A 22,409-nucleotide genomic window follows, 5' to 3' on the forward strand; every position below is an offset into this window, starting at 1 on the left:
TTTGCCTATAACATTTTAGTGGTTGCTAGGGCAGTGGTTCTCAATCTTCCTAATGCCGAGACCCTTTAATATGCCGGGTACTCATATGTGGGCCTATCTGCATGTGGGCGTATCTGCATGTGGGCGGACCCGCCTGGAGACGGATAGAGGACCGATGTCTCGGTTCCTCAGACCATCGAAGATATGTGTTTTCCGATGGTCTTAGGCGACCCCTGTGAAAGGGTCGTTCGACTCCCAAAGGGGTCGCGACCCACAGGTTGAGAACCGCCGCTCTAGGGATTATAACATATACTCAATTTTCATCTTGAATCAATATTTTACTAATTCAAGTGAAATACAGAAATTTTACCACCATATAGGTTCCTTTCCTCTACCCCTTTGTGTTGTAATTGTCTTGTATTACACCTGCATGTATTAGAAGCCTTATTAGAAAGTGTTATATTTGCTTTTAATTGCCAATCATATTTTAAAGAACTTAAGAGCCGATAGTTAATTATTTACCCAGATATTTACTACTTGTGTCGCTCTTTCATTGTTCCTCATGTTCCATTTCCTCTTCTGAAGAACTTCATTTAGAAGTTCTTTTAGAGCTGGCAACTGAAAACAGAGCATGTGTCTTAGTCCATTTGGGCTGCTGTAACAAAGTACTGCAAAACTGGGTGGCTTACAAACAACAGAAATTGATTTCTCACAGTTCTGGAGGCTGGAAATCCAAGGTCAGGGTACCACTGTGGTTGGGTGAGGGCCCTCTTCTGGGTCGCAGACTTCCCCTTGCATCCTCACATAGTAGAAGGGACTAGCATTTCTCTGGAGCTTCTTTTCTAATGCATGAATTCCATTTATGAGGATTTCACCCATATGACTTTTAAGTACTTCCCCAGGCCCCACTTACTAATAACCATTAGAGGTTAGGATTTCAGCGTATAAATTGGGTGAGTGGGGGGATAAAAATATTTAGAACTTAACATCATGTAAATGATTCCATTAAAACAAAAATTGAAATTCTGAGTTTCATATCCATCTCAGTTTTATTATTGGTTGGTATTTATAAAGTTGAGTGCAATGAAACTATTGGTAGAAATGAAAGTTTTGCTATTTTTATAAATGGGTATCGTAATTTACTGGTTCTCCATTTTGCTTCCTGATTAAGAATTTTATTTTTACGTGAAAAAAATCTGATGTTGAAAAATACATAATAACTGTGGTCATGAATAGAGAGAACTTGGAGTGTTGAAGGGACAAATATTTTGCTTATTAAAGACCTATCTTTGTTTGTGTTTAATTCATGGCGTTCAGTTAGATAACTAATATACTCATATAATTTGTGAAAATGTACTATTTTATAAAATTTGAAGAAAAAAAAGAAAAGATACTTCTCTCCACCAATAAATTTGCTCAACAGTTAGTCTGATACACTTTTTCTGGCCATAGGCCTTTATGATGTGGAGTCAGGCACATTTGCCTACTGGCCATTTCCATAGAGGAGGTCTAAAATGGCCACAATATTAACTGACCTGTGTGCTCTCATGTATCCTACCTTTCCTTTGTTTTGAAAATTAAAATCCTCAATATCATGTTAAAATTGACAATTCTAGTTCTGAGTCCTTTAGTGCTGGAAATTCTGTAATGGGAGGGGAAATAGTTAGAAAAACACATTTTTAATCCATTTGGTCTCAGTTGGGAAGCCTTTTTTCCAAACACACATATCTTGAATTTGGTGCTTATTGTGTGCTTCTGTAGTATCTTGTGCTATCCCCATTACTGCACATGCTATCCTATAATGTAATTATTGTTTTTTGTTTTTGTCAGGTGTGCCAGTGCTTAAGGCCTAGTGGTACTTACAAAATAGGGACCTGACTAAATATTTATTGAATGAATAAATAAGAAACAGACTGGAGAAATGTGGGGAGTCTGTATAGAGCCTGTTTGGATAAAGAAAAGTGATGACGGGTTAAAGATACTTAAGATCTTTATTTTAGCTCAGGAAATAATTTGAATTGTAATAGTTGAATTTCTGGATGTTTATCTTCTGTGTATTTTTTTCTAAATTGCCGTCTATTTGTTGGGATATTTTTTTTTCTAGTTTTCTGTTACTTTGTTTTCAATTGACTTTTTCTTATATGCTGAAAGTGACTTCTTGTGCTTCTCCCTCAATGAATAGAGTATTTCCAGATAAACCAGAATCTTGATAAATATCAGTGTTATAAAGAGCCAGGGTCTGTAACATCCAAAACAACCAAAGGCTTGACCGAATGCCAGGCTGCACATGCAGCAGGCTCAGGTGGGAGAGGTCTGGCAAGTGGGCTGAACTGCTGACCTCTTGGAGAGAGAGGGGTGGGGCTGATCAGCAGCCAAGCCTCTCTCTCTCTCTGAACCGCCTGGGGCGGCTACTGATCAGCCCTGCCTCTCTCATCAGGCCGGGAGATAGCCCCGGAGATGCTGACTGGCATAGGAACCGACCAGTCAGAACCAAATCTGGGTGAACTGCAAGGAGCCAATGGCTGCCTAGGAGGCGGAGCTTTTGATGTTGACTGGCATAGAAACCAACCAGTCAGAACCAAATCTGGATGAACTGCGAAGGCAGAGCATAAGGTGGGAGCTGAGGAGGGGTTTTAAGGGCAACAGCTATTTGGTGTATGATGTAAGAAAGCAGTTCAATTTTTTAATGACCGGTTTGGCAGTATATTGCATATGGCTGGCTATCAGTCCAGATATAGGGATGATGTATTTTTGTCTGCCAAGAGCATCTCCTCCTGCTGAAAAAGGCTCCCCACCCCCCCATTTAAGCAATCTTGTCCTATATAATCTATCTATACTAATAAAAGGGTAATATGCTAATTAGACCTGGTGGACTGGCCATTTTCCGGATGTCCAACTTCCTTCAGGACAAAGCCATGGTGTTGGGGGCTGAGGCAGAGGCAGTTAGGGGTGATCAGGCCAGCAGGGGAGGGCAGTTGGGGGTGAGATCAGGCCTGTAGGGGAGGGCAGTTAGGGGTGAGATCAGGCCGGCAGGGGAGGGCAGTTGGGGGTGAGATCAGGCTGGCAGGGGAGGGCAGTTATGGGTGATTAGGCAGGCAGAGGCAGTTAGGGGTGATCAGGCTGGCAGGGGAGAGCAGTTAGGCCAGAGATTAGGCTGGCAGGGGAGGGGAGTTAGGGCCAATCAGGCAGGCAGGCAGGTGAGTGGTTAGGAGCCAGTGGTCCCAGATTTTGAGAGGGATGTTCATCTGCTGGTTTAGGCCCGATCCCACACCCGATCAGCAGCCAAGCTCTTCATATATATATATATATATATATATATATATATATATATATTCTACACTGATATTTATCAAGATTCTGTGGGATCGGGCCTAAACCAGCAGTCAGACATCCCCCAAGGGGTCCCCGTTTGGAGAGGGTGCAGGCTGGGCTGAGGGAACCTCCCACCCCACCCCTGTGCACGAATTTTGTGCACTGTGCCACTAGTAAAGTGAATAATTTATGTCTGTACTATAAGATCTGTTTGAAAACTATTTGACAATTTGAATTTTGTGAACTTTTTACTCATACCATTTTTTTTGGATGTGATATTCTTTGAAATACAGGAGTTTTCTTTGTTTAATAATGAAAACCTATTTTTGAAGTCCTAGATTTATCATGATATACCTAAAACCCATTTGGGGTGGGGAGGTTTTCATGTGTTTGTGCATGTATGCTAGTTGAGGACTTTTGTGTTAAGCATTTTAAATGGATTATGTAGTTTAATCTTTTTAATGACTGAAGTCGTTACTACTATATCTCCATTTTATAGATGAGAAAACAGGCTTTAAAGAGATTAAAGCATGAAGTTTGAATCCAGAGTTTTTTTCTGAACCCTGTGCTACAGGAATATTCCTGTAGGAAAAAACAAGTATTAAAGCTCCAGCACCAAACATGCATGTGAAGGATATTCTAGAGCAGTGGTTCTCAACCTTGGCTGTACATTAGAATCACCTGGGAATCTTTTTAAAATCCTGATTTCTGGGCCTCATCCTCTGGAAATTTTTTTTTTTTTTGTTACTAATGTTGTAGCCCCACCCCATAACAAAGAAACAGAATTTCCGGGGGATGAGGCCCAGAAATCAGGATTTTAAAAAGATTCCCAGGTGATTCTAATGTGCAGCCAAGGTTGAGAACCATTGTTCTAGGCCAAAATATGTCAGAATAGCCCACTTGAAGCAAAGAAGTCTGCTTACAAAGTCTGACAAAATTGTTATAAGGTGGAAATCAAGTAAGAAAAAAAAAACTTTGTGAGCATTCTGCAAGGAATTAAAAAATCAATAGTGGAATATCAGAAGCAGGAGTCCCTTGATTTACATAGCAAAGAAGCTGGAAAGGAAATCAGACTGAAGGAGTTAACTGCCTTCACCTTACTCTGAAGTGAACAAGTTGAAGGCATTAGAGCAAATATTCATGATAACTTAAGCTGGATTGATAAAATAAATTAGATAAATCAACAAAATTACATAGCTTTCAGGGGAATTTTAAAGAAAATCAAAGACAGCATTGCAGAACCATTGACTCAAATGTGTAATAAATAGCTGTTGTGCTAGAGTACAGATTGATTACAAATGTGGCTAGATGCCTATACTTGGTGTACCAGTTAATAATGCGGATGTTTTTCAATAGATGGAGTTACACATATGTGATATATATGCGATTTGGTATGTATGCTGTTTCGTTGTATTGACAGCAAGCTTCAAAACTTCATATGTCAGATTTGCTGAAGGTGTTAACATCATAGATATTTTTACGTTTAAAAATGTCGAATTTCGTGCCAAAAAAGAGCATTTGCGGGAAGTTTTAATTCATTATTTTGAAGAAAAAGTTGTCGTATACTTCGGGAAGCTTATGGTGAACATGCTCCATCTCAAGATACTTATGAACGCTGGTTTAAACACTTTAAAAGTGATGATTTCGATATGAAAGACAAAGAATGTCCAGGTCAATAGAAAATGTTTGAAGACCAACAGTTACAAGCATTATTGGATGAAGATGCCTGTCAAACTCAAATACAACTTACAGAAAGATTAAACATTGCTCACCAAACAATTTCTGATTGTTTACAAGCAGTGGGAAAGATTTTAAAGGAAGGAAAATGGGTGCCACATCAACTGAACGAAAGACAAATAGAAAGCCAAAAAGTCATCAATAAAATGTTGCTTCAACGGCACGAAAGAAAGTCTTTTTTGCATCAAATTGTGACTGGCGATGAGAAGTGGATTTATTTTGAGAATCCCAAATGCACAAAATCATGGGTTGATCCAGGTCAACCATCAACATCGACTGCAAGGCCAAATCGCTTCGGAAAGAAGACAATGCTCTGTTTTTGGTGGGATCAGGAAAGTGTGGTGTATTATGAGCTTCTAAAACAGCAGTTCTCAACCTGTGGGTCGCAACCCCTTTGGCGGTCAAATGACCCTTTCACAGGGGTCGCCTAAGACCATCCTGCAGATCAGATATTTACATTACGATTCATAACAGTAGCAAAATACAATTATGAAGTAGCAACGAAAATAATTTTCTGGTTGGGGGGGTCACAACATGAGGAACTGTTTTAAAGGGCCAGAAGGTTGAGAACCACTGTTCTAAAACCAGGTGAAACTGTTAATACTGATCGCTACCAACAACAAATAATCAATTTGAACCTCGCTTTGATTGTGAAACGACCAGAATGAGCCAGAAGACACGGCAAAGTAATTTTGCTTCAGGATGACGCACCATCACACACTTCAAAACCAGTTAACGTTAAAAGATCTTGCCTGGGAAGTATTAACCCACTCGCCATATTCACCAGACCTTGCTCCTTCAGATGAGCACTTGTTCCTATTGATGGCACATGCACTTTCTGAGCAGCACTTCAAAACGTACGAAAAAGTGGAAAATTGGGTCTCTGAATGGTTTGCCTCAAAACAAGAAAAGTTCTATTGGGACGGTATCCACAAATTACCTGAAAGATGGGGGAATGTGTAGCTAGGGATGGACATTACTTTGAATAAAGCACTGTTGATGTTTCTCTTGAAATTATCGTGTTTTCTTTGATTACAAAATCCACCATTATTAACCGGTACACCTAGTACTTAAGAAAGCTTGAGTAGCCTTCTATAATGAGAGACTGAACCACATCTCCCAAACTAGGCAATCTTCTATAGTCTTTAATAGGGTTGGCAAACTTTTTCTAACACGGACCAGATTGTAATTATTTTAGACTTTGCAGAGTTATATGGTTTCTGTTGCAATTACTCAATTTTGTAGTGCAGAAGCAACCAGGCAATATGTAAAGGAATAAGCATGGCTGTGCTTCAACAACATTTATTTATAAAAATACTCAGCTAGTTTTTTGACCAGTATAGCCTATAATAATGGATAGAATATCTCTCTAGACATCATTAAAATATAGCCTAATTTGTGGTTTCTCCAAGGGAAAATAACATACTTATAGGTAGGATCAAATTTTTGAGTAGATAATTGGGAGACACCTAACGGTTTTATTTTAAGACGGGTTGGGTGGAAGATTCTGCATTAATAGAAATAGACGGTTGGGTGGAAGATTCTGCATTTGAATGGTTATTATGCCTAGACAATGTCATAAGCACAAGTTTGCCCGACTCCAGTGTCCAAGTCATTAATCGCTGAAATACATTGCTTTGAGTACCTTCCTGAATGCCCCCTCTATTTTAATTGAAATTTTTTGGACAGAGGGTTGAATTTGGGGACTGATCTTGGATAAGAGATGAGAAAAAAAGAATAAAGATGAGTAGACTGTCTATGAGAGGTTCTGAGAATCATTGTGGATTCTCTGAATACTTTAGCCATACAAAGCAACATAATATTTATTATTTTTATGAAGTGTGCTTGTCCTTAGTTTAAGTGTGCCCAACATAGTGACAGCTCTTACTTTTTCCCAATATCCCTTTCATTCAACCCTGGCTCCCATTTACTATTTCAGTGCCTCTCTATGGTAGAATCTGTGATGACAGGATTGGGTTTGGGAAGTGGGAAATAGAATTAAACTTCCTCATGGCCATTCTTATGTCCCTCTTCTGTCTTTTTTTTTTTAATTAAATCTTTATTCAGATTATTACAGTTGTTCCTCTTTTTACCCCATAGCTCCCCTCCACCCGGTTCCCACCCCAGCCTCCGCCCTCACCCTCCACCCCCACTGTCCTCATCCATAGGTGCACGATTTTTGTCCAGTCTCTTCCCACATCACCCACACCCCTTTCCCCCCCCCACAAGAATAGTCAGTCCACTCCCTTTCTATGCCCCTGATTCTATTATAATCACCAGTTTATTCTGTTCATCAGATTATTTACTTGATTTTTAGATTCACTTGATAGATGTGTATTTGTTGTTCATAATTTGTATCTTTACCTTTTTCTTTTTCTTCCTCTTCTTAAAGGATACCTTTCAGCATTTCATATAATACTGGTTTGGTGGTGATGAACTCCTTTAGCTTTTCCTTATCTGTGAAGCTCTATCTGAACTTCAATTCTGAATGATAACTTTGCTGGATAAAGTAATCTTGGTTGTAGGTTCTTGGCATTCATCACTTTGAATATTTCTTGCCCACTCCCTTCTGCCTGCAAAGTTTCTGTTGAGAAATCAGCTGACAGTCGTATGGGTACTCCCTTGTAGGTAACTGTCTTTCTCTTGCTGCTTTTAAGATTCTCTCTTTGTCTTTTGCTCTTGGCATTTTAATTATGATGTGTCTTGGTGTGGTCCTCTTTGGATTCCTTTTGTTTGGGGTTCTCTGTGCTTCCTGGACTTGTAAGTTTATTTCTTTCACCAGGTAGGGGAAGTGTTTTGTCATTATTTCTTCAAATAGGCTTTCAATATCTTGCTCTCTCTCTTTTTTTTTAAATTGTTTTATTGCTTAAAGTATTACAAAGAGTATTATATCTTGCTCTCTCTCTTCTTCTGGCACCCCCATAATTCGGATGTTAGTGCGCCTGAAGCTGTCCCAGAGGCTCATTACGCTATCTTTGTATTTTTGGATTCTTTTTTCATTTTGCTTTTCCGGTTGGGTGTTATTTGCTTCTTTGTATTTCAAATCTTTGACTTGATTCTTGCTATCCTCTAGTCTACTGTTGGAACTCTGCATAATATCCTTTATTTCAGTTAGTGCTTAATTTCTAGTTGGTCCTTTATCATAACCTTGAGAGTATCACCAGACTTTTTGAGGGTCTTACTAAATTTATCGGCAGTTCCTAGAAAGTTCTTGAAAAACCTTAAGAATGTGGTTTTGAACTCTATATCCAGTAGTTTGCTTTCCTCCATTTCTGTCATTTGTGTCCTGTTTCTTTGTCTCCGCATTTTTTATGCTTTCCTGTGTTGGTAGAGTGGCTTTGTGTGCTAGGTGTCCTATAGGGCCCAGTGGCTCAGTCTCCCCAATTACCTGAGGTGGACACTCTTGGTGCACCCCTTTGTGAGCTTTGTGCACAGTCTTGTTGTAGTTATGCCTTGATTGTTGTAGGTATCACTGGGAGGAATTGACCTCCAGGCCAATTGGCTGTGAGAATCAGCTGTGTCTACAATGGGAGAACTTCTGTGCTGAAGACACCCTTCTGGGGCAAGACTTGCTTCAGTGGGGCTTTGGTGCTCACTGAGTCTGCCCCCTGCGTGTGTCCCTTATGGATCTGAGGAGTTGTAATCTGGATGGTCCCCCTCTGACCACTGGGTACACTGGCTCTTGGATCTAAGGAGGTGCTAATTTAGCTTCTGCCTGAGGCTACCTAGCAGGAGCTACGAAGAGATCTGTAGATTCCCCTTCCTTGTTTGGGGTTTGGAGGTGCCCAAATGAGGCCCAGCTGTGAAGCAATGCAAGCTGCTATAGGGCCTTGGGCCTTCTCTTGGAAGTTCTGGGTCTGTCTGGCCCAGCTGCAGTTTGTTAGGTAATTTTCAGATTGCAAAGCCAGGGCATTCATATGCAAAAGCCTCTGCCTCAGCTTGGGTGGGGTGTGGTCTCATGGGATCAACAGGGCAGAGCAAGCAGCTATGGCTGATCCTCAGCCCTGCCCTAAGGGGCCCTGCATCTCACCGTCCCGGTAATGGCTGCAAGCACCTCCGAGAGAAAGCTGCCCTCAAGTTCTGAGTTCTGCCCGCTGCCAGACCGTCCAGTCTCTTCCTGCATGAGTCTGGGTCCCCAGAGACTTCCCAGAACCGGAGTTCAGAGCAGTCGGGAGCTTGTGTCTCCCTCTTGATTCAAAAAGACAGCCACGTCCTCAGTCGCCAGCCCTTGCCGCGTGCGCCTCCGTACCTCTGCACTCCACCTCCACACCTCCTCTGAGTTTCAGTGTGCTTTTCCTTTTCCTTCTAGTTGTAGAATTTCACTCAGCCAGCCTTCCTGTAGTTCTGGATGATGTCCGTTTTGTCTTTTAGTTGTATTTTTGAATTTGTTCCCTCTTCTGTCTTTGTACCCAAAGGATCTGATTGTACCCCTTTGACAAAATATTACTAGACTGTGAGCAGTTAGTCAGAAATGTTGATTTGTATTTTTTCAGTCCTATGTTTGCCTTTTGTCTTTCACTTTTGTCTAGGGAAAACAAAGAAATTGGGCAAACAACAATTTTATTACCCCTCCTTATTTTTCTATTCTTACTGGCAATGATAATAATAACAGCCATTTATTACTTGGCAGAGGAGTTGGGATTTTTATCTAAGTCTGTCGGACTCTAATATTGTAGTCATAACTAGAATGTTGATATTTTTAGATACTGTGGGATTGCTTGAAGAACAGGAGGAAGCAAGAAGAGGGAGTTTTGAAGTGAACTGGAAAGGAAAGGAGTTCTTTGTGTAATAGATGGAAGGAAACAGACTTTGGAAGAGGAAAAGATGGGGAGAAGAGAAGAAGGATAGGAATTTTAAATAGAGCCAGCCCAAACAAAAAAGTTTAGTTTCTATTACCAGGAACCTCTCTGTTCTTTTGTATGATTTTTTTTTGAAGCAACCCATCAACTGCTGCAGTAGAAAATACATTGTTGGCATCGCTGGTATAACTTGAAGCAATTTCGTTTTATAGAGCATGGTAGTTATGTCCTAGAGCTGTGTTGTCTAACATAGTAGCCATTAGCCACATTAGACTACTTAAGTTAATTAAAACTTACATAAACAATTTAGTTCTTTACTTGCCACATTTCAAGTGCTTGATAGAACAGTTCCCTGTTGGGCAGCACTGTTTTAGAGAACTGAATGGTCTTATATGTTACTGTTTTTGAATGCCCTGTAATGGCTGGCCTGTGACTCTCACTTCCATGTATTCCCGGGTTTGTGTGAGAAAATTAGTATTAAGTACCTGAAAACTGTTTTATGTTAATGCCTTTTCCATTCCATATTCTAAAAGTTGATGGCTTTTATGATAAATAAAATTTTAAGGTTAGATCATTTATTCTTCCCAAACTGTTTTAGGAACATATTTGGAATACTGTTTCTAGTACATAACAGAGGCAATAGAAAAGGGCAACTTGGAAGGTAGAAGCACTTTAAGATCCTTATATTAGAGATAATAGACTTGAAAGATATTTTACTTGGAAAGGTAGACCTGGGAAGAGACATTAAAGATTGAAATTTGCAAATTAAAATAATCTGAAAAGTTTACCTAAAATTTATATTGAATATCCATTCTTAGAAATTCATTTGAGGTAAGACAAAATTAAAATTTAGTTTCACTGATAGATAATTAACTTACCGAACTTATTAGCAGAACTAATAAGTAGCCTAGGTAGGCTATGATTTACAATTATAGCATCATAAATGATCATGAAATCAGGTTATTTCTAACTTTTAAAAAAATATTTTTTAATTGATTTCAGAGAGGGAGAGAGAGGTAGAAAGAGAATTGTTGATCAGGTGCCTCCTGCACACTCCCTACTGGGATGGAGCCCAAAACCCTGGGCATGTGCCCTGACTGGAAATCAAATCATGACCTCCTGGTTCATAGGTCTATGCTCAACCATTGAGCTACACTAGCCTGGCTATTTCTAATTTTTCCAGAAACAACAAGGAAGGATAGCCCTGGCCACACACAGCTTATTTCGTAGGTCGTTTATTGACCACAAATTACTGGCTAAGACCAGGAGTCTGTACTGTATTCCTATATTCCTGTTCCTGGAAGTTCAAAACAAAGCTGGTATTAAAAACCCTGGATTCTTAGATTAAAAAGTGGAGTCCAGCCGAACCGGTTTGGCTCAGTGGATAGAGCGTCGGCCTGCAGACTCAGGGGTCCCAGGTTCGATTCCGGTCAAGGGCATGTACCTTGGTTGCGGGCACATCCCCATTGGGGGGTGTGCAGGAGGCAGCTGATTGATCTCTCTCATCGATGTTTCTGGCTCTCTATCCCTCTCCCTTCTTCTCTGTAAAAAAATCAATAAAATATATTTACAAAAAAAAAAAGAAGTGGAGTCCAGGCAGCTAGAACAGGTAAACATGAACAAGTTGCAAGTTGTTGAACTGAAATTTATGGCTTTGATTTAGTGAAATGCTAAGACCCTGTCATTTTGAATGAATAAACTGGTAAGGTGGCATAATTGTTTTTAGGTCTGGAAACAGCTAATGCATGAAAAATTCCAGAAGAAGCACACAACTTCTCAAAACTTGGAACACTCAAACAGCTTTTTAAGCAGATTTCTAACATATAAGGAAAGGCAGTCTGTAACTTGATTGAAGTACAGTGATAATGTACTTCACCACATGAGTTAAAAAGAGAAGATACTATTTATTGTAAAATTATCCTATATAATAAAGAGGTAATATACAAATTGACCATCGCCCTTGCACAGGATGGCCGCTCCCATGTGGTCACAATATGGCCGCCACAAGATGGCTGGCAGGGGAGGGCAGTTGTGAGTGATCAGGGCAGCAGGGGAGGGTAGTTAGGGGTGACTAGGCCTGCAGGGAGGGCTGTTGGGGCTGACCGGGCCTGCAGGGGAGGGCAGTTAGGGGCGTCCAGGCCTGCAGGGGAGGGCAGTTGAGGGGGGAACAGGCCTGCAGGGGAGGGCAGTTGGGAACGATTGGGCTGGCAGGGGAAGGCAGTTGGGGGCGACCAGGCCATCTGGGGAGGGCCGTTGGGGGTGACCAGGCCTGCAGGAGAGGGCAATTGGGGGCAGTCGGGCAAGCAAGGGAGGGCCCTTTGGAGTGATCGGGCCGACAGGGGAGGGCAGTTGCGGGGGATCAGGCTGGTAGGGGAGGGAGGTTGCGGGCGATTGGGCTGGCAGGAGAGCAGTTAGGCATCGATCAGGCTGGCAGGGGAATGGTTATTGGGTGATCAGGCTGGCAGGCAGGCGAGCATTTGGGAGCCAACAGTCCGGTTTATGAGAGGGATGTCTGACTGCCGGTTTAGGCCCGATCACATAGGGATCGGGCCTAAACCGGCAGTCAAACATCCCCTGAGCGGTCCCATATTGGAGAGGGTACAGGCTGGGCTTAGGGACAAACCCTCCCCCTCTCCTCTTCCCCCACCCCCTCCAGTGCACAAATTCGTGCACCGGGACTCTAGTAATTTATATATTAATGTATTAATACTATAAGCTTAATATTCTTTTTTTAGAGTGCACGTGTTTCCTTTAAAAAATTTTTAAATTGATTTTAGGGGCAGGGAGAGAGAGAGGAACATTTTGTTGTTTCACTTATTTGTGCATTCATTGGTTGATTCTTGTATGTGCCCTGACTGGGGATTGATTCTGCAACCTTGGTGTATCCTGATGATGCTCAACCAACTGAGTTACCCCACTTATTTGTGCATTCATTGGTTGATTCTTGTATGTGCCCTGACTGGGGATTGATCCTGCAACCTTGGTGTATCCTGATGATGCTCAACCAACTGAGCTACCCAGCCAGGGCTAAACTTAATATTCTAAAGGGAGGAAATATGAAAACATGTAGATTTAATTATTCAATGGGGCATAAATTATTTAGCTACATGAAAGAATGGTATATTATATTTTCTGAAAATTTCCTAGGTTTTAAAAATATTGTTAATTTTCAAATTGGCATTTTACCACATTGAATTAACTTGAACTTAAATGTATTGTTATTTTTAGATATTTAGGATAATGGGGAAGAGGTTTCAGTATGGCTTTCTCTAAATAAAGAATTATACTCAATAATAGACTTTCCCCAAATAAAGAATTACGATCAATTATAGATCATACAGGAACACAAGATGACTCTAAAATCAACTAAATAGTCAAGTTGTCTAGTGCAGTATTTCCTACGCTTCAATGTACATATGAATCATGTACAGATCTTAATAAAATGCAGATTCTTAGTCACGAGATCTGGGGCAGTGCCTGAGGTATCCTGCAGTTGTAACTAGTTCCCAGGTGATATAGATACTGTGGTTCTGAGTGAATATGAAGTAGAGTAACTTGTGACTGAATATTTTTAAAGTAATCTTCTGTCACAGCAAGTTCATCATTTCTAGTTGCTCAGGTCAGAATACTTGGGAATTATCCTGGATTCTTGCTGTCTAACACATATCCCACATTCAATCTTGTCAGCAAATCTTTATGGCTGTAGTTTGCAAACACAGCTGGAATCTGAGTATTTTTCATCACCTTTGCTACTACTCTGGTACAAGCATTGTCATATCTCCTCTAGATTATTACAGTAGTCTTCTTGCTGGCCTTTGCTTTTCTCTTTGCTACTCGTCTGCTTAAAATCTATAAGCCCATCTCACTCAAAGAGCAAATGTATTTACCTGTCTTTAAGGTGTTGCATGACTTGATGTTCTATTACCTTTCTGTCCTCATCTGCTTTTCCTCTCTTTCACTCTATTCTAACTACGTTAATTTCTTTTTGTTTCTTGAACACACCAGACATCCTCCCCACTGCCTTTGAACTTTCATATTTGCTGTTCTTTTTGCCTAGAATACAGTTCCCACCTAACTCTCTCCCTTGCTTCTTTCAGATTGCTAATTCATATGTCACTTTATCAGAAAGGCTTTTTCTAAATACTATGTATGAAATAATAGCTTCTCCGCTTTGTCACTTATTAGCCATGCTAATTCTATGGCTTTAAAAAATCGTATTATTTCTTTTTCTCCACAACACTTCTCAACATCTAACATACCAGATATTTTACTTTATTTATTTTATCTTCCCCACTAGAATATAAAGGCAGGAATTTCTGTCTTAATTAGTTCTGTACTTAGGGCATTGCCTAATAGTATGGCTATAGCACTCAATAAATTTTTGAATTTAAAAAAAATCCCACAATATGTCATTGAGCCTATGTTTGAATACCTTTATTGATAGATTATTCTACCTCCCTTCAGAACAGCCCATTTCATTTTGAGGTAACTGCTAACCTTCTCCTTAATCTTTAGGTTCTTACTGCCCTACCTTTCTGCATATGGTATGATTTCCAGGGCTGCCACCATTTTAGTCACCTTCCCTGGACATTCATTATTTTGTTTGTCCCTAAAGAACAGCACCAGCACTGAAACAGATGTTGCACATGTAGGCTGAGTGCAGCATCTTGTTTTTGACATTCTATTTTTATTAAGGTAGACTGCGATTGAATTAACTCTTTTTAAGTAACTCTAATCCTAATTATTTTTATATATGCTACTAAATTTTTTATCTTCTACTTTACAGTTAGTTTTTGACCCAAAATCAGTCCTTTGCATTTCTTCTTATTTAACCTAATAGAAAATTTTCCTGGACAATAGATGTAGAAACTAGCATGTGTAAATTATTTAGGAAACTAATTATCCAAAATGTATTTGAATAGTTCATTGCAGTCATATCTTGCATCAATTCAAGAAAGAATTCTGAGTTGATTTAAAAAACAATATATACCTCATGCATTTGTCCCCCAAGATTAACAAATTAATTCCCATTCCCACATTTCTCATTTGCCTCTTGTAGTCACCATTTTTCTAGATCTCTAGGCCAGAATACTCTTTGATTCCTTCCCTGTATTTATTTGGTCATCAAATCTTAGAAGCTTTCCAGCTCTTTACTTTCTTGCTTTTCTGTTCATTTCACAGCCAGTTACCCAAGCTATGCAAATCTCTTGGCTTCTAATATCCCCGCACTGTAATCTATCCTGTGCTTTGCTGGCAGATCATTCTTTTAAAATAATTATTCACATCACTTTATCATGTCAGTTTTCTTCAGGGGAATCTATAAGATTGAATTTTTTAAAATTCTTTATTGTTTAAAGCAGTGGTTCTCAACCTTCCTAATGCCGTGACCCTTTAATATAGTTCCTCATGTTGTGGTGACCCCCAATTTCATTGTTACAAATTGAACATAATTAAAGCATAGTGATTAATCACAAAAATAATATGTAATTATATATGTGTTTTCCGATGGTCTTAGGCGACCCCTGTGAAAGGGTCATTCGACCCCCAAAGGGTCGCAATCCATAGGTTGAGAACCGCTGGTTTAAAGTATTACATATTACATATGTCTCCTTTTTCCTCCATTGACTTCTTCCTGGCCTCGCCCCCCTAGTGTCTGTGTCTCTGTGTCCATTGGTTATGCTTATATGCATGCATACAAGTCCTTTGGTTGATCTCTTCCCCCCACCCTCCCACACCCTCCCTTGCCTTCCCTCTGAAGTTGGACCGTTTGTTCGATGTTTCTCTGTCTCTGGATCTGTTTTTGTTCATCAGTTTATGTTCATTATATTCCACAAATGAGTGAGATCATGTGATATTTATCTTTTTCTGACTGACTTATTTCACTTAGCATAATGCTCTCCAGGACCATCCATGTTGTTGCAAATGGTAGGAGTTCGTTCCTTTTTATAGCAGTGTAGTATTCCATTGTGTAGATGTACCACAGTTTTCTAATCCACTCATCTGCTGATGGGCACTTAGGCTGTTTCCAAATCTTAGCTATGGTAAATTGTGCTGCTATGAACATAAGGGTTCGTATGTCCTTTCTGACTGGTATTTCTGATTTCTTGGGATATATTCCTAGAAGTGGGATTACTGTGTTAAATGGGAGTTCCATTTTTAACTTTTTGAGGAAATGCCATACTGTTTTCCACAGTGGCTGCACCAGTCTGCATTCCCACCAGCAGTGCACGAGGGTTCCCTTTTCTCCACATCCCCAGCACTTGACGTTTGTCAATTTGTTGATGATAGCCATTCTGACAGGTGTGAGATGGTACCTCATTGTCATTATGATTTGCATCTCTCGGATGGTTAGTGACTTTGAGCATGTTTTCATATGTCTCGACCTTCTGTATGTCCACTTTCGAGAAGTGTCTATTTAAATCCTTTGCCCATTTTTTGATTGGATTTTTTACCTTCCTTTTGTTAAGATGTATGAGTTCCCTATAAATTTTGGAGATTAGGCCCTTATTGGATATAACATTGGCAAATATGTTCTCCCATGCAGTAGGCTTTCTTGTTTTTGTTAATGGTTTCTTTCGCTGTGCAGAAGCTTTTTATTTTGATGTAGTCCCATTTATTTATTTTCTTCTTAGTTTCCATTGCCCTAACCGTGGTCGGCAAACTGCGGCTCGCGAGCCACATGCTGCTCTTTGGCCCTTTGAGTGTGGCTCTTCCTAAGCCTTAGGAGTACAGTGGGGCCTTGACTTACGAGTTTAATTCGTTCCATGACGGAGCTCGTAACTCAAATTACTCGTATGTCAAATCAAAAAGTGAACGGGTGAGATACGTGATGCTGGGCTGATGTTGTGGCGTTCACTGTGACGTTCGCTGCGCCAACTAGCAGTGGGGTATTGGAAGCTGGCTTGTAACCCGAATTTTAGCTTGCACCTCAAAGCAAAAAATCGGCCGAGAGACGGCTCGTATCTCGAAAAACTCATTAGTCGGGACACTCGTAAGTCAAGACCCCACTGTACCCTAATTAAGTTAATAACAATGTACCTACCTATATAGTTTAAGTTTAAAAAATTTGACTCTCAAAAGAAATTTCAATCGTTGTACTGTTGATATTTGGCTCTGTTGACTAATGAGTTTGCCGACCACTGCCTAGGAGCTGTATCAGTAATAATATTGCTACGACATATGTCTGATATTTTGCTGCCTGTGGATTCCTCTCATATTTTTGTTTCCCATCTTATGTTTAAGTCCTTTATCCTTTTTGAGTTTATTTTTGTGTATTGTGTAATAAGTTGGTGGTCTAGTTTCATTTTTTTTGCATGTATCTGTCCAATTTTTCCAACACCATTTATTGAAGAGACTATCTTGACCCTATTGTATGCTCTTGACTCCTTTGTCAAATACTAATTGAGCATAATGGCTTGCGTCTATTTCTGGGTTCTCTGGTCTGTTTCATTGGTCTATATGTCTGTTCTTGTGTCAATACCAGGCAATTTTGAGAATAGTGGCTTTGTAATGTAGCTTGATATCTGGTATTGTGATCCCTCCAACTTTGTTCTTCTTTCTCAAGATTGCTGTGGCTATTCTGGGTCTTTTTGTGGTCCATATGAATTTTTGGAGAGTTTGTTCTAGGTCTGTGAAATATGCCATTGGTATTTTAATGGGTATTGCATTAAATCTATAGATTGCTTTGGGTAGAATAGCCATTTTAATGATGTTGATTCTACCAATCCATGAACATGGTATATTCTTCCATTTGTTTATGTCTTCCTCTGTCTCTTTTTTTCAATGTCCTATAGTTTTCCGAGTTACAGGTCTTTTACCTCCTTAGTTAAGTTTATTCTAGGTATCTTAATTTTTTTGGTGCAATGGTAAATGGGATTGTTTTTGTTGTTTCTCTTTCTGTGAGTTCATTATTGGTGTATAAAAAAGCCATAAATTTCTGGGTGTTAATTTTGTATCCTGCTACATTGCTGAATTCATTTATTAAATCTAGTAGTTTTTTGATGGAGTCTTTAGGGTTTCCTATGTACAATATCATGTCATCTGTGAATAATGACAGTTTTACTTCTTTTCCAATTTGGATGCCTTTTATTTCTTCTTCTTGTCTGATTGCTATGGCTAGAACTTCTAGTAGTACTATGTGGAACAGGAGTGGTAAGAGTGAGCATCCCTGTCTTGTTCCCGTTCTTAGGGGGAATGGTTTTAGTTTTTGCCCATTGAGTGTGATGTTGGGTGTAGGTTTGTCATATAAGGCTTTTATTATGTTGAGGTATGATCCCTCTATTCCCACTTTGCTGAGAGTTTTTATCAAGAAAGGGTGTTGGATTTTGTCAAATGCTTTTTTTTCTACATCAATTGATATGATTATGTGATTTTGATCTATCAATTTGTTTATGTGATGTATCATATTTATTGATTTGCAGATATTGTACCATCCTTGCGTCCCCGGAATAAATCCACTTGGTCTTGGTGTATGATCTTTCTAATGTAATGCTGGATCTGATTTGTTAGAATTTTGTTGAGGATTTTAGCATCTATGCGTATCAGGGATATTGGTCTATAATTCTCTATCTTTGTAGTGTCTTTATCTGGTTTTGGGTTTAGTGTAATGCTGTCTTTAAAAAAAGAGCTTGGAAGTGTTCCTCTTGAATTTTTTGGACTAGTCTGAGAAGGATAGGTTTTAGTTCCTTTTTCAATGTTTGGTAAAACTCCCCTGTGATTCCGTCTGGCCCAGGGCTTTTGTTTGCTGGAAGTTTTTTTAAATACTGCTTCAATTTCCTCCATAGTTATCAGCCTTTTCAGATTTTTTTTATTCTTCCTGATTGTGTTTTGGAAGGTTGTATTTTTCTAGGAATATGTCCATTTCTTCTAGGTTCACCAGTTTGTTGGAATATAGTTATTCATAGTAATTTTTTTCACAATCCTTTGTATTTCTGTGGGGTCTGCTGTTATTTCACCTCTTTCATTTCTGATTTTGTTTATTTGGGTCCTCTCTCCTTGGTGAACCTGGCTAGAGGTTCATCAATCTGGTTTATCCTTTCAATGAACCAGCTCTTGGTTTCATTGATCTTTTGTATTTATTTATTTATTTGTATAAGATTGAATTTAAACTTACTAGTAAACCATTAGTGATACCTCTATAATCTAATTCTACTTGATTTACATTGCTCTGCTTATTACTCTCATTACCCCTCATTGTAATCGTTCTGATGAACTTCTTGGCATACATGCTCATCCTTCCTCAGTACATACACACACGCACACTCACACTCTCTCAGTTTCACTTATTCACTCTTGTTCTTGTCAGATTGGCCTAGTAAATACTATTTTTTTCCTTTATACTATGTTGTTTCTTTGTTGCCTTGAACTCCTTAACATATATAACCTATCACCTTCAATGAAAAATCTAGTCCAAATTGAAATCTTTTTTTCTGTGTTCCAATTGTATTTATGTCTGACCACACAATTTATCATTTAGTCTTTGTTGGTTAATACTTATGTAAGGCTTTTCCTTTCAGTGTACTTGATGGCAAGGAGTATAAAAATGTACTGGATTATCCACAAAATTTACCAGCTTGTACTATGTTCTCTTATGTGTAAAATAATTTCTTATAGTGTTGGGTCTTTTTTTATATTATTGGGAGAAGGCATACATTAAAAGTCTCTATTATAATTCATCTTATAGGCAACCCCTTTTCAAGGAGAAATGAAGAAGAAAACTGTCTATACCTTAAATGTGGGAGATCAGGAGTATGAAGATATGGAAGGTAAATTTTCATTTTTATAAAGCTTATATGTTGAAAGCAAACTTAGTGTTTTCAAACTGTTCATTTTTATACATTTCAAAATACACAAGAAGTTTTTATTTTATTTATTTTGTTCTTAAATTCTCAAATAAGCTGCCTGAATAAGGAGTGTACACATTCTCTCCTTCTCCCTCATATCTTATTTTCAATTGATCAAGGGTTTTGGTTTCTTGACCTTTTTCTTCTTCTTAAATTTTTGCTCCCTACTTTTTTAGGAATTACATACTTTCTTTGTTTTGTTTTTAAAATAGCATTGATATTTTCCTCTGTTTCTAAAGTTAATCTTTTAACCTTAGAACACTTAACTCTGATCATCCTACTCTAGATTTATAGGTGATAGCCTCCATCATTTTGGTGTCTTGTGTTTATTTTTTTCAAGACATCACAAATTAAATGATATTTGATACAGTTAGTATTTGAAGGGTTTGTTTTTCTCTATTTCTTTTCTTCTGAAAAAACCTTAAGGTCCTTTTCTGCAAAGTCTAATGGTGATCAACTCTTAGGTTTTTGTATTTATTTTTTTCTCTTCAAAACTATTCAAAGATAGATATGCAATTCTGGATTGATAGTTTTTTACCCCCTCCTATCACTTATTTCTTTTTCTTTTCTTTTTTTTCTTCTATCACTTATTTAGCCATTTTTTGTTTTCTTTCTTATTGTCTAGAAATCTCTTTTTAGCCTCAATTGTCATTCCCTTTTAGATAAACTGACTTTTCTAACTCCTTGCTTTTAATATTGTATTCATCTTTAATGTTATACAGTTTTACTACATTGTTTCTAGGCATGGGTTATTTTCATTTCTCCTGTTTAAGCATACCTTGTGTATCCTTTATCTGTTGGATTGTGTTGTTTTTTGTTTAATTTTATCATTTCCTAGTCATTACTGCCTTAGCCATTGCCTCTCCTTTATTCTTTTCCTCTAGACTTCAATTAGTATGTTAGACTTTGGTCTGACCTCATTTCCCAACCTCTCTTTCACAGGTTACATCTCCTTGTCTGTCTCTTACAATCGTAGGTCGTTTCCTGAAATCTTTCTTCCAGTCACAAATATTATTTTCTTCTAGGTCTAGTCTGCTGTTCAAGCATTCTCTGTAGTAGTTGAAAATTCTTATATTTAAAGCCAGTGTGTATCTAAATAAATCCTACATAATAAAAGTGTAATATGCTAAGTGTCCGACAGATTGGACACTAAGTGACCATTCAGTCAGCCGCTTGACCAGTCACTATGATGCACACTGACCACCAGGGGGCAGACGCTCCGACCGGTAGGTTATCTTGCTTCTGGGGTCTGACCCATTGGGACTGGGCGAGAGGGTCGGACATGCCCTGGAGCCCTCTGGCTGTCCCTCCAGGCCAGCTGGCCCCAATTGGGACTGGGCAAGCCAGCCCTGATTGCCGGCCAGGCCAAGGGACCCCACCAGTGCACGAATTCGTGCACCAGGTCTCTAGTTTATAATAAATAAAGATAATATTCCTATCTAATAAAAGAGAAACGTGGTAATTAGCCGTACATCCGCTACCCTTCCCATTGGCTAATCAGGGCGATATGCAAATTAGTTGCCAGCCAAGATGGCGGCCGGCAGCCAGGTAGTTTGAAGCAAACATGAGGCTTGCTTGCTTCAGTGACGGAGGACTCCAACGTTCCCCACCTGCCGCTGCCGGCCTATGAGCTTGCAGTTTGAAACATTGTTACAAATATCGAAGCTAAACAAAACCCCAGAAACCTGCTTTCAGCCCGCCGGGATCTCAGAGCTGGAGTTGAAACAGTGTTTCGATTATAGAACCCAAACAAACCAGATACCTGCTTTCAGCAGCTGAGGCCTAAGAGCTGGAGCCAAGCCTCAGAGCTAAAGCTGGCCCAGAATAAAAAAGAAAAAAAAAAGAAAAAAAGGAGCGGTTGGGAACTTCAGTCACCCGCCAGCCTGAAAACAGCCCTCAGCCCCTTGCCCAGACTGGCCAGGCACCCCAGTGGGGACCCCCACCCTGAAGGGTGTGTGGCCAGCTGCAAACAGCCATCATCCCCTCATCCAGGCTGGCTAGGCACCCCAGTGGAGACCCCCACCCTGATCCAGGACACCCTTCAGGGAAAACCAGCCGGCCCCCACTCATGCACCAGGCCTCTATCCTATATAGTAGAAGGGTAATATGCCTCCCAGCACCGGGATCAGCGGAGCCGCAAGGCCTCCCGGCACCGGGATCAGTGTGACAGGGGGCAGCGCCCAAACCCCCTGATCGCCCTGCGGCTCTGTGTGTGACAGGGGAAGGCGCCCCAACCCCCTGATCAGCCCTGCTCTGTGCCTGAAAGGGGGGAGCTCCCCAACCCCCTGATCACCCTGCTCTGTGTATGACAGGGAGTGGCGCCCCAACTCCCCTATCGGCCCTACTCTGTGCCTAACAGGGGGGAGCTCCCCAACCCCCTGATGGGCCCTGCTCTGTGTGTGACGGGGGAGCTCCCCAAGCCCCTGATCCACCCTGCTCTGTGCGTGTCAGGGTACGGAACCCCAACCCCCCTGATAGGCCCTGCTCTGTGAGTGACAGGGGGCAGTGCCCCAACCCCCTGATTGGCCCTGCTCTGTGCGTGACAGGGGGTGGCGCCGCAACCTTCCCATCGACCCTGCCTTGAGTGTGACGGGGCGGTGCCCCAACCCCCCAATCGGCCCTACCCTGAGCGTGACTGAGGGTGGCATCACAACCTCCCGATCCGCCCTGCTCTGTGCATGACGGGGCGGCGCCCCAACTCCCTAATCAGCCCTGCTCTGAGCCCGACCAGGGGCTGCAC

At 40.3% G+C, this 22,409-nt stretch overlaps 1 protein-coding gene across 10 annotated transcripts in view; it reads left to right on the top strand.

Moving 5' to 3' along the window:
• The window catches only part of SCAF11 (SR-related CTD associated factor 11), an 85,382-nt gene that overhangs the window by 17,540 nt on the left and 45,433 nt on the right, over positions 1–22,409 (top strand). For 6 of the 10 annotated variants that reach the window (XM_036301264.1, XM_036301265.1, XR_004966341.1 and 3 more), the window contains one exon: positions 19,510–19,591. The exons of the other annotated variants lie outside the window; for them this stretch is intronic. In XM_036301264.1, the coding sequence (XP_036157157.1) occupies positions 19,531–19,591 (61 nt within the window). In that variant the 5' untranslated portion in view covers positions 19,510–19,530. Of the gene's footprint in view, positions 1–19,509; positions 19,592–22,409 lie in introns of those variants that run through there. 10 annotated transcript variants of the gene reach the window in all.

This window comes from Myotis myotis, unplaced genomic scaffold (genome assembly GCF_014108235.1).
Source record: "Myotis myotis isolate mMyoMyo1 unplaced genomic scaffold, mMyoMyo1.p scaffold_m19_p_3, whole genome shotgun sequence".
NCBI lineage: Eukaryota > Metazoa > Chordata > Mammalia > Chiroptera > Vespertilionidae > Myotis > Myotis myotis.